Genomic DNA, 11,796 nt, shown 5'->3' with positions numbered 1-11,796 from the left:
GTCATCGGACTAAATTAATATTCAAATCCAATCAAAGACGTTATTATGATTGCTGTTCCCTGGTATTGTAGTCTAAAAGTATAATTTTGGGATGCCCGAAAATAACAACTGGCAATTATAGAGCCAAATACCACTCCCCAACAAGGGGGAAGAAACAGCACGCATGATGTGAACAAATTATGAAATTATGGCATCTGTGATAATCAAAAAATAGCATCTGGCAACCAATAGCAAGTAATCAGGGCTGGCTTTATCCGCATAAGCCTTGTATGGTGACTAACCCCAACATTTCATACATAGTTAATTGTAATTATATGTTTATACCTCTAAACATTGTCAAAATTACAATTTTTTTTTGAGGGTGTAGACTTTTCTGTTATTTGCCATTCTCTCTTACTTGATATTTTTAATTGTAATATTTCTTTAATGTAATAGGCCTATGTATGTAATATTTGATATGTGAAACTGAATTTTTATGTAATTTTATGTACCGTATTTTTAATCTTTAGACATTTATTTTTTATATCATTTTGTATATTTACTGTTTTTTTTTCCGTACGAAACATTTACATGAAACTCTGTTCGGGCCGTCTCGGCTGACCCGATCCCACGCGACCCGACCAGAAGAAGAGAGCTATCGGATGATGTCAACTAGGGGGCGTCAACAAATCATTTGATTGGTTCAGAAAGGGGGCGTCAACGAATGATACGATTCGTCGCGCCAAAACAGGGAACAGTCAAATATAACTTTAGAAGGTGAATAATAATTAATTATTTTGAATATTATGTTATATAACTATACAGAAATATTATATGTATTAAATATACTATACATTGTTATTAAAATTATACAGATTACATTATTTATTTACTAGGCTAGCTATCAGTCAGGATTGAGGTTTAATGTATCCCTTTCCATTAGGCCTATGATGCTTGAGCCTATCTTATCTTATTTTCCCTGAGGTAAATAATACAGCCTTTCTTGTTTGATTAATTTTTATTATTTTCTTAGTTTGTCTTCTTGAATTGTTGGCAAATATCAAAATATGTGGTATATTATTATAAAATGAATAAGGCCTATATTAATATATAATTAAAACATACTTAACTTACTGTATAACATTATAAATCTGGTCTTATTAATTCAATAATTCTTATACACTCATTTTATTCACCATTATAATATAAAAATATAAGAAATGCATAAATCAATCAATTTATAATATAGCAACTGTAGCCCATAAAAACTAATACAAACAAATATCTATATGAAAGGACATATATATTTTTTCTAAAAAGTAGTAGTAAAGATTTAAGTCAAAGTTCAAAAAATAATATGCATACTGACATCTCTTGATTTAAATTTAGATATAGGCATACCAAGTCATTACAAAGGTGTATGGTATACTTTGCATTGTAATTAATTATTTGATACTTTGCAGAATTACAAAAATAACAGATGGAATCTTGCATACTGCCAGATAAAGTTAAGGTAACATCGTGCCTCAATTAAGATAGATTTCATATATTATTTATTAATAATAATAATAATAATAATAATAATAATAATAGTAATAATAATATTATTATTATTAATAATTATTATTTATTATTATTATTATTTATTAATAACATTTCTTAACCATACATCATGAAAATTTTTTTTATTTTTTTTTTGCAAGGAATAATTCTTGTTTTTGAACTTCTAGTGTACAGTAAAATCTTTGCTGCAATGCTAGATATAAAAGTAATCAATGTTTTACCAGTGTTTAAAAATTAAGCTTGCTATTTCAACAACTTTTGACTGAACATATAAGTAAAGTATAGATAAATAAATACATTTTAAACAAATTTCAAAACAAATTTACACTTTCTGATGTGAAATCTAAAAAAAATAATATAAAATGCCACTTAGAAATCAAATTACTATAGTCATGTTAATTTAGATCAAATATATTATCAATTTCCACAAGTTTTGCTAAATTGAAATTACAGACATTTTACACCAACATCTCAGGTCAAACTCTCAGGCAAACAATTATTTTTTTTTATTCTGATTGAAACCAAATACTGTAATTTTTGTAATGGTTAAGTGCCACATACATTTACAATTATATACAAATAAGGAGTCATTATTATTAATATCATTATGGTCATAATATATTACCATCATTTTTATTATACTTTTTTAATACTGAAACAATGATATTTTTATTATGCTATCGAACTATAAAATTACACAGAATTAATATGCAATTTAAAGTGATTTTTTCACTGTTCTTTTTCAGAAGCTCTTTCCAAACACTGCTTTGTACATTATAAGTGACTATGAAGAGCTTGAAAACTCCTTTAATGAGCCCTCATTTTCACTGAATTGCCAACTTGTCATTCACAATGAGGAAGAATTAAAGACCTGGCTGGATGATTTCAGCATCCTGACATATACAACTTGGAGGGTTAAAAGGACATATCCAAGAGCACAAACTAAAGTTCTTTTTAAGGTATGATCTGAAGATCCATTATCCAATATTAAATTAAATGCTACATATTCTTGATTTTAAAAAACTTCCATTACAAAATTATATAGATCTAACAAAGAATAATTTTAATAATAATTTTTAAAAATAAAATGATTATGAACATTTAATTAAAAAAATATAATCGCTTTACACAATCGCTCTCCCTCTCCCTCTCGCTCCCCTGGATCTCTGATAAATACTACCCAAGAACTTCAATATTTAGGAATAATAATCTCATTAATCTGAAGTGGCATTAACAAATAATCAAAATTCATGTGGATACAAACTCGCTTGTACTAAAATGTTTAAAACATTAACTTGATCCAATATTATTTGCATTTATATAAATCCTGTATCCAATTACAAGTTGTATTGTTCAATTACCCATCTGGCCTCTTTCATGCAGAACCAATTTTTTAAATCTTCAGTTTTTCCATCTTGAACCAGGGGCGGATCCAGATTCTTCAATGGGGAGGGGAGGGGACAACATTTCAGAATAGAATTAAGTGAGTAAAGCTAATTTAAATATATACGTTGAAATTTTAAAATGTAGTGGCAAAACTCGGCAGGGGGGGGGGGGGGGTGGCCACGTGCCTCTACTTTCAACCTTGATCCATTTTCTGACTCCAACCATGCTGCTGCTCTTGGTTAATTACACATTGATCTACTTGTTTAATTCTTATTATATAATATCTTGAATCTTAATATACAAGTATTATCTTATTGCAGAAAGAATATCGCTGCCACCACAACACAAGACCAGAGAGTTTGGATACAAATTCGAAGCGTCGAGTGGCTTCAAAACATACCAACTGTAATGCAGACATGATGATTACTGTAAAAAACGTTAGCAAAGATTCAAGGTAGTTTTTTTTTAGTACATACTGTCAACAAATTTGTAACAAATTAATGATTGACTAGTGGTAAAATAATTAGTGGTTTAATTGTCAAACAACCAGTTTGTGATAATTCCCCATAAACATGTTTCTATTGTAGTACTACTGTACCTAAAAACTTTCTTTTTCATAATCAGTATGTTCACTATGTTGTTTTCTTTTAACAGATTAAGGATGCACTGTCAATGAAGTATCCAACAGCAGTACGATTGAAGTACACACATAACCACAAAGTTATGTGTGCTGATGCACTTAAGCATAGGGATGTTTCGGAAGAAGCATCCAACTCTTTAATCGAATTGTTTAAAAGAAGGCATGGACCAAAAGCAGCTGTTGAAATGTATAAGCAACAGTTGATGCTGAAGTATGGCGAGAAATATCCGGTCATTGCTGCTGATCGTTCGCTTTGCCCCGATATACCATATGCGCATAGGTAAGTTGAAATTGAATATCAATAATACATTTAATGGACAGTTGTAACAATATTTTTATTGATTTTCCTTACAATATTTTTTATTTTTCTTACCTTTAAAGTTTTTTTAAAAGTATTTATATTGAACCACTTTGAAAAACAGTGCATAAGTACTATTGCATAAAGAATGAATAAATCATTACTATAACAATGATATGTTACTGTAACAGTATTCAAATAAATAGTAATATTTTCTTGATTTATATCTATAGTTTTTCCATTGTAAAAATATTCACTGACTACATTACCATCATCATCATCATCATCATCATCAGCACCATCTCATCATCACCATTGTTAGTATTTAAAATTTTAAAAAGTAGTATTTAAAAGGAAATCACTTTCGCCCTCCAACCCTATGCTCACCACTGGTTTAAAGGTTTACCTACAAATTCCAGGTTATACAGCAAAGTATTCAAGGAACAATACGGGAATGCATCAGAAGAGGAAATGATAACAGCTTTGGACAGCCATGCCAGAAACTACAACGAAGAGATTGGGAGCACCTGCATGGCTGTGAAAGTTTTAAACGATAAGCCTATTGTTGCTGTGTGCACTCCATTGATGAAGCGCGTCCACGAGAACCTCAAGCATTCTGGAGAAATTGTCTTCATGGACGCGTCCTCAAACATGGATCGCCACAATTGTAGTGTTTTCATCCTCTTAACACACAGTTGTGCTGGTGGTTTGCCACTGGGTGTTTTAATCCCAACATCAGAATCAGAGGAGACAATTGCCGAAGCACTATCACTGTACAAAATCATTCTACCTCAGAGGTAGGTATTCATGTGAGCTTAATGTTTGAATTTTGTGAAATACTGTTTATAGCAGTTTATACAGTACTACTGAAATGGAATATTTACATTAAACTAAATTGAGTGTCATGTTGAATCTTCATGTAGGTGTTTTGGTGGACGAGGTATAAAGGGACCAACAGTTTTTATGACTGATGACTCATCCGCGGAGCAAAATGCTATAAAAAAAGAATTTCCGGAAGCAACAACACTCTTATGCATTTTCCATATTCTACAAGCTACGTGGAGATGGCTATGGAATGGAAAAAAATGCTGTTTGCAAAGAAAGACGTGCTGAGCACCTCATCAGACTAAAGACAATCATGTATGCAGATTGCGAAGATGAAATAATGAATCTGTACGAAACGAAAGTACACTCACTGACATGTGTATATCAGAGTAAGTTGCATAGATGGCCCAATAAAAAAATGATAAGTTTATCACCCTCATGCGCATGTATTCTATGGCATTAAAAGAAAAATTTGAATCTTTTTTTTTTTTTAATTTTTTTTTTTGAGCAGGTTGAGGGAGGAATTTTTTTTTCATTTTTTTAGTAAATAGTTAGTAGATATTGTTTGTATTATCTCAGTCATGTATTTTACTTTGAATATCAATGTGCCAGCAAACAATTCAATAGTGAATGATATTTGGCTTTAGCAAAATAAAAAATAAAAAGCATCCATCCTCATCACTTTTCCAGCCTAGATAGGTGATATTAAATCTAATATTTTTTTTTTTTTATTATAAAGGCCTAATGTTCATGTCATATACACACATGCCCAGTATTAAAATGTTTTTATTATGTGCTGACTTCAAGGTTTATGCCAACAGACAAGAATATTACAAAACACAACATCACTCAGGTAACATACTAAAAGATTATGCTTTTGTTAGTAAACACAAACACTATACATTGTACAAAGAAAAAATAGTAAATACAATACTGCTCCAAAATAATTTACAATTACTTACAATAATAATAATATTAATAATAATACTGTAATAATAATATGTATGTGTAATATGTATTAATTTGTCTAACCGCTTTCTGATTTTTGTATTTACATAAATCAGATTTCTGCAGTGGACTTTGAAGTTAGAAGTGGTCTTAATGTGTACAACATTAATGTGGAAGTCGGCCACTGTACCTGCCCAGTAGGCAAAACTGGTGGACCCTGCAAGCATCAAGGGTCTATTGTAAAGCATTACCAATGTGCTACATCCAACTTTGTACCTGTGAGCAACGCAGAGATGAGGCTATGCTTACATAAGATTGCAACAGGTAAATATATATATATATAATACTACCTAAAAATGCTGCACAATTTTAATAATATTGTTATCATTGTTATTTTGATTATATTACTTGCCCAATACACTAATAAGAAGACTTAGTAATAAGTGGTTTGACTTTAGAATTTAATTTTTAGATTTTAGAAATTAATATGTTTTGTTTAACGTACTTTTAAAAGGAAAGGAAGCAGCACCACTACCTGGCTTTTTTGATGGCCTAACAGTGGCCAACACTGAATTTCCCATTGATAACCAACAAGGTGATGACAATCCCCAAGACATGCTATTCGATGACACCCAGGATGTGTCTCATGAAGACCCACAAGATGTGATTCTTGATGACCCTCAAGGTGTGTGGCATGAAAACCTGCAGAATGTGCCTCATGACGACCCTTATGATCGAACTTCATCTGAACTAGGTAATAATTTAGTGTTATTATTGTTTTACATTACTTTCAGAATTTAAATGTCCACTTTAAATCATCTAACAATATCATTCTAATTTATGTTATTGTTAACTTAGATACTAAACACTCATTTTTGAATTGATGTTGTTTCAGCATGTTGTTATTGATTCTGATGTTATACAGTTGACTATCATATATGCCTATCTAATATGTTTTTAAGGAAACATTAGCAATGAAATTTACTAATGTAGATGCTATTTAAATTATATAAATGTTCAATCCTTGTTCCTTTGTTTTATATTTTACATTTGATTTGATCAACACAACACACAGTTAATTATGTAACACTGGATGTCATGGCTGTATATTGTTGGTGAGTAAAATAATTATTGAAAAGTTAAAGATATACTGCCTCATAAATCTAATAATACTATCAATAAAACCAAAATTCAATTGCTTAGTTTGTATATTTCACTGTAAGTTATAAACTCTCAAAACATTTTTTTTTTCTGTGAGTGCTTAAAATTTGTATCTTGCAATCAATTTAAATGTGTTCATTTGAAAACTTACTATCAATTTGTCTGTCTTGTTGTTATTTCTGAAGGTTTTCTTTTTATATTTTTTATTGGCAGTATGTCTTTAATGGCATTATTGAATTCAGCGTTATTTAACATTTAATTATCTAATCAAAGCTTGAGATAAAAGTCATACAGTAGTTAGCTCCATAATGTTATTGCGTTGTCTCCATAATGTGATTGTGTTGTGTCATGTATTATGACAACAGTACAATGTATAAATACATGTTACATATATGTAGGTCTTATTTTGATCAGAACTGTTGTTGCTGTTTTATACCTCCATGTTGTGTAAGTTAATTTCAGAAGAAACTTCCAAACGCTGTAATCTGTTATTCATTTTCATAAGTTAACTACACAATGTTAATGTTTGATTTAGTCGACAGTGCCACAGACACTCTGCGCTCCTTTTATGACACAATGATCCTAATGCTGCAGACTGACCCGGGTGTAATGGGACCTGCAATTAATAAATTTGAAGAAAACTTGAAACATATAAAGACCACCACACATATGTGTTCTGCCTTGAGCACATTTGGAAAATATCAAGGTGTGACTGAATCATTGATGACAAGAGGTATAATATTCTTATAATAAATTGTACAGTAGATATATTTTTATTCCTTATTTCAGTTTTCAGTCTTATGTTCTAAAGAAATTTGTAATTTTCAATAGGCAATGACAGACTCAGAGGGAGTGGGAAAACCATTGGCGTACAGCCAACTGCCACAGCAAGGCGGGCACATATGGGGCGAGGAGCCAGACGAAAGACGTCAGGGAGGCCAGCAAAGTCGTTCGTCAAAGAACATGGCTATTCAATTGACAAGAAGAAAAGAAGGACAGCAGCTCCACACAGCCTTAGTCATGCTGTGGAATACAATCAGTCATTGGGAAAATCACATAGTGCTAAATAAAATGCTGAATGCTGAATAGCTTTTTGTGATGAATAATTTAAGCTAATTTAAAGATGTACTACCAGTGAGCATCATGTAAAAAGAAATAAACATTTTAATTCCATATTTGGATTGCTTAAATAACTTTTCTGTATTCTTTTGCATAAATCCTTAAGATGGTCAGTATTCAATTTAAAGATTTTTGTAGTAAAATGTCTGTAAATCAATGAATCTACTTTCAAATGAGCTATTCAAAATTGTATTTGAATTTTTTAGGTATTTCTTGTCTTTCTGACATCTTTAAATGATAGGCCTTTAGGTCAATTCTACACATCATTGTTTAGTTTTGTTTTATTATTTAGCACCATTAAAGAAAAATGCTATAGTGCTCCTAACAGAATTGAGGGTTTGTACCATGTAAATTTTCATAAAAAAGTGAAATTAGAATTACCATTATCATAGTCATATCATATTTATTTTCACCTAGGTAGCATAAATGTTTCTAAATGTGCTTCATAAATACACACACCGGTACTATATGAAGTTGAAGTACTGTAAAGTTTCTTTAAGCCGGTAATTAAATTTCAGTTCAACAATTATCCATAATTTAGTTCATGCTGTCGGCACTTAATAAATCCATAGATAAATCTCATTTGATTTTAAAATATTGAATAATACAGAACATATTTTATGATGAACCAAACCTGATATACATAATTAACAATTAATTATAAGTGCATTTCCAGTTAAAACTGACCCTGTCAACATAGGTCAATGGTATTCATAAAAGCACCTACCACTGCAAACACTGATGTTACTTAACATCAGTGCTCATACCTGAAAAAGGACAGTTTCATTATAGACCCGTTTGAGGCGAGATTTTTTTATAGCTTGTTTAGTGAACCCGTCGACTGCAAATACTGATGATTTTGAATAAAAATTAAATTTTATTTTGACCAGTTAGCGCACCCGCTGCCACAAAAATGTGGAAATTTCCGGAAAAAAAAAAGTTTTTAAAAATTTGTATTACGCCCTCCGCTGCCTTGAAATATCCAAAGATAAGACATGTATATTTCTTCATAATTATAAAATTTGAAGCATTTAACCATCCTATTTTACATTCACCAATACAATTTTTATTTTTATTTCCTCCTCCGTATGGCTGTTTTTGGTAAAACTATTTGCTAAATAAGAAAGCAAACTTTTCTTTTTATTCCTATTCTGCCCTCCTCCGATGATCTTTTAAACAAATAGGTATGCGAAACAAGGAATAAAAAAAGTCTCGCCTATCAAATGTGTACGTTTTAATGTTTATGATGTTGCGTGCAAATTTACTATAAAAACTCAACCAATGTCTATTACTGTACCCTGTGTGGCATACCAACGGCAGGAAAATTTCACTGCAGAATTACTGTACTAAACTGTTTGTTTTAGATATTATTCTTCGAGATCTATGCTGTCTGATTTTGAAAATGCATTGATATTAATTTGCTCTGAAGCGATGGAGTTTCACACGTTCATTAAAATATGATACGGTATTTTGAGTAAGTACTGTAATAAAAAGTTTGAACATAGTTTACTTTACTGTACTGTATTGTGATTTTTTTTTGTAGGTTTTGAATAATAAAATACCGCACCCTAATTATTTATAGAGAGCAGTAAAACTTAAAACGTATTGTCGGCCCAGACTAAAATTTAAAAAAAATTACAGCTCCGCTGCCTTTAATATTATAAATGCCTACTAAAAATAAACCTCCCCTCAAGTCAAAACCCCTCTGAACAATAAAGCAAGGGGAATTTATTTGAATGAATATGGTACTTGTGTTCTTGCAACTTTATTTTTATTGTATTAAAGTAAAACGTATTATTTTTTTTTACTTTCGCACTCCACTGCCTTGCCCTTACGCCTAGCCTATTTTTATTCATATTTCACGTTGTTTCAATTTTTTTTTTTTTTTTATAAATTTCCATGCAAGTGATGTGAAGCGTGACTCTGTTGATGTCATGAATAGCTAGGACTAGGCCTAGGTTTTACTGCCGCTTATGGCCTTAGCTAGTCTAGGCCTAGCGAGGGGCCTTCTATAGGTAGGACCTAGGAATGAAGTCCGGTTCGGCCGTACACTTGTTCGGCCGTAATATATTTGTATGGAACGCCAAATAGGCACAGAGGTGTGCGTATGCTATGTGTGTGTGGTTAACAATAATCTCCCTAATGTAATCTATTGCTACTGTATCCATGATTTCTTGTGGGAAAACAGTGGATTTTATTACGTTTGTGTTAGTTAATAATGTTTTTTTGCAAGTTAGTAAGACTAATACTTATGATTTAACATTATTATGTTATTATGCTGATAATCAAACCAATGGATTTTATGATTTTTATATAGCATCTATCGATGTTTATGTTATTATTATTGATACGATTTACATAGTTGCATTTTAGTATGTTGATTAATATACTGCTAAACCAATAATCAACCATCTTCCAGGCAGACATGACCACGAAGACCAGAGGAACCCAGCTAACACAAAACGTTTAAAAAACGTTTTGCATTGGTTATAGTTTGGGTTTCGTTTTTGAGAAACGTTTTCGAAACGGTTTTAAAACGTCACCGTGTAAGGGAGTTTGTACTAAAACGTAATAAAAACGTTATAATAACGTACACAAAATACTCGCAAACAAGTGTATAAAGTAAAACGAAATCAAAACGTTTACGGAACGTTATACTACAACCAAATCTGCACCAAATTACCGAACAAATTTTATCGTTTTTTAAAATGTTTTAAAAACAATTTTTAAACGTTGTCATGTAACATTGTATTTTTATTTGCGGATTGTTCGCACAAAAACGCTATAAAAACGTTATAATAACGTACGCAAAATACTCGCAAACAGTGTATAAAGTAAAATGAAATCAAACCGTTTACGGAACGTTATACTACAACCAAATCTGCACCAAATTTCCGAACAAATGTTATCGTTTTTTTTTTTAAACGTTTTAAAAACAATTTCTAAACGTTGTCATGTAACATTGTATTTTGATTGCAGATTGTTAGCACCAAAACGTTATAAAATTGTTATTATAACGTACGCAAGATACTCTTAAACAATTAGTGTTTCAAATAAAACGAAATCACAACGTTCACTGAACGTTACGGTATCACAACCAAATGTGCATTAATTTTCCCAAGATTGTTTTCGTTTTTGTGAAACGTTTTAAAAACAATTTTAAAACATCGCCATGTAACTGCGTTTTTGATTGCAGATTAATGTTTGCATCAAAACGTTGTAAAAACGTTATAATAACGTACGCAAATTAAAAACATTTTCATATTTTGGGAACGTTAACGTACGCAAAACTACGCCCAAACAACCATATTGTAACAAAATCACACAAGTCAGTAACAACTAATCATTTAGGATATTTTTTTTTTCTAATAGTCCATCAGAAATACGGATTTCAAGCACTAAAGTTGGACAAATTGCAACAAAAAGTTTTTCTATGTACAGTATGTATGTATGTATGTATGCATATATGTATGTATGTATATAGAGAATTCTAAATTTGCCTAGTAACGATGGATTCGTCAAGAAAATGGTAATATTTTATGAGAATAGTCTGTATTTCTCATTTTTTTAAATTCTTTTGTGTGATAAAACTAAAATTCATGCCAATATTTTTCCATGATTTATAATAATTTGAGTAATGCAAATGCATATTTTCTAAAAAAAAAGTAAGTTTTTAGTGAAATTTTGCCAGGAATAGCTTGAATGGCCTAGAAGAATGAAATGTTTTATTACAATGTCTCAGGCCTAGACTTTACAGTATTGTCTGGGTCATACATGGAACTGCTGTGGCATGATTCAGTTCAGTAATTTAATCCAATAGCTGTAGCTCTGTAATTCCTGCAAACCGGGAGTAATATTCCTCTGATTCGCTCAGCAA

The 11,796-nt window shown here is 31.1% G+C and overlaps 1 protein-coding gene across 1 annotated transcript; it reads left to right on the top strand.

Annotated features, from left to right (window-relative positions):
• Positions 1–3,124: 3,124 nt before the first annotated feature.
• On the top strand, positions 3,125–8,091 carry LOC117109134. The gene is made up of 8 exons (XM_033251386.1): positions 3,125–3,848; positions 4,286–4,663; positions 4,790–4,956; positions 5,465–5,544; positions 5,756–5,963; positions 6,154–6,393; positions 7,336–7,533; positions 7,632–8,091. The coding sequence occupies exons 1-8, from the start codon at positions 3,601–3,603 to the stop codon at positions 7,868–7,870; spliced, it is 1,758 nt and encodes a 585-aa protein (XP_033107277.1). The 5' UTR covers positions 3,125–3,600; the 3' UTR covers positions 7,871–8,091.
• Positions 8,092–11,796: the final 3,705 nt, after the last annotated feature.

This window comes from Anneissia japonica, unplaced genomic scaffold, assembly GCF_011630105.1.
Source record: "Anneissia japonica isolate Jap-2015-1 unplaced genomic scaffold, ASM1163010v1 scaffold12887_len14229_cov115, whole genome shotgun sequence".
In the NCBI taxonomy this organism is placed as follows: domain Eukaryota; kingdom Metazoa; phylum Echinodermata; class Crinoidea; order Comatulida; family Comatulidae; genus Anneissia; species Anneissia japonica.
This window is presented reverse-complemented; position numbering and strand designations above follow the sequence as displayed.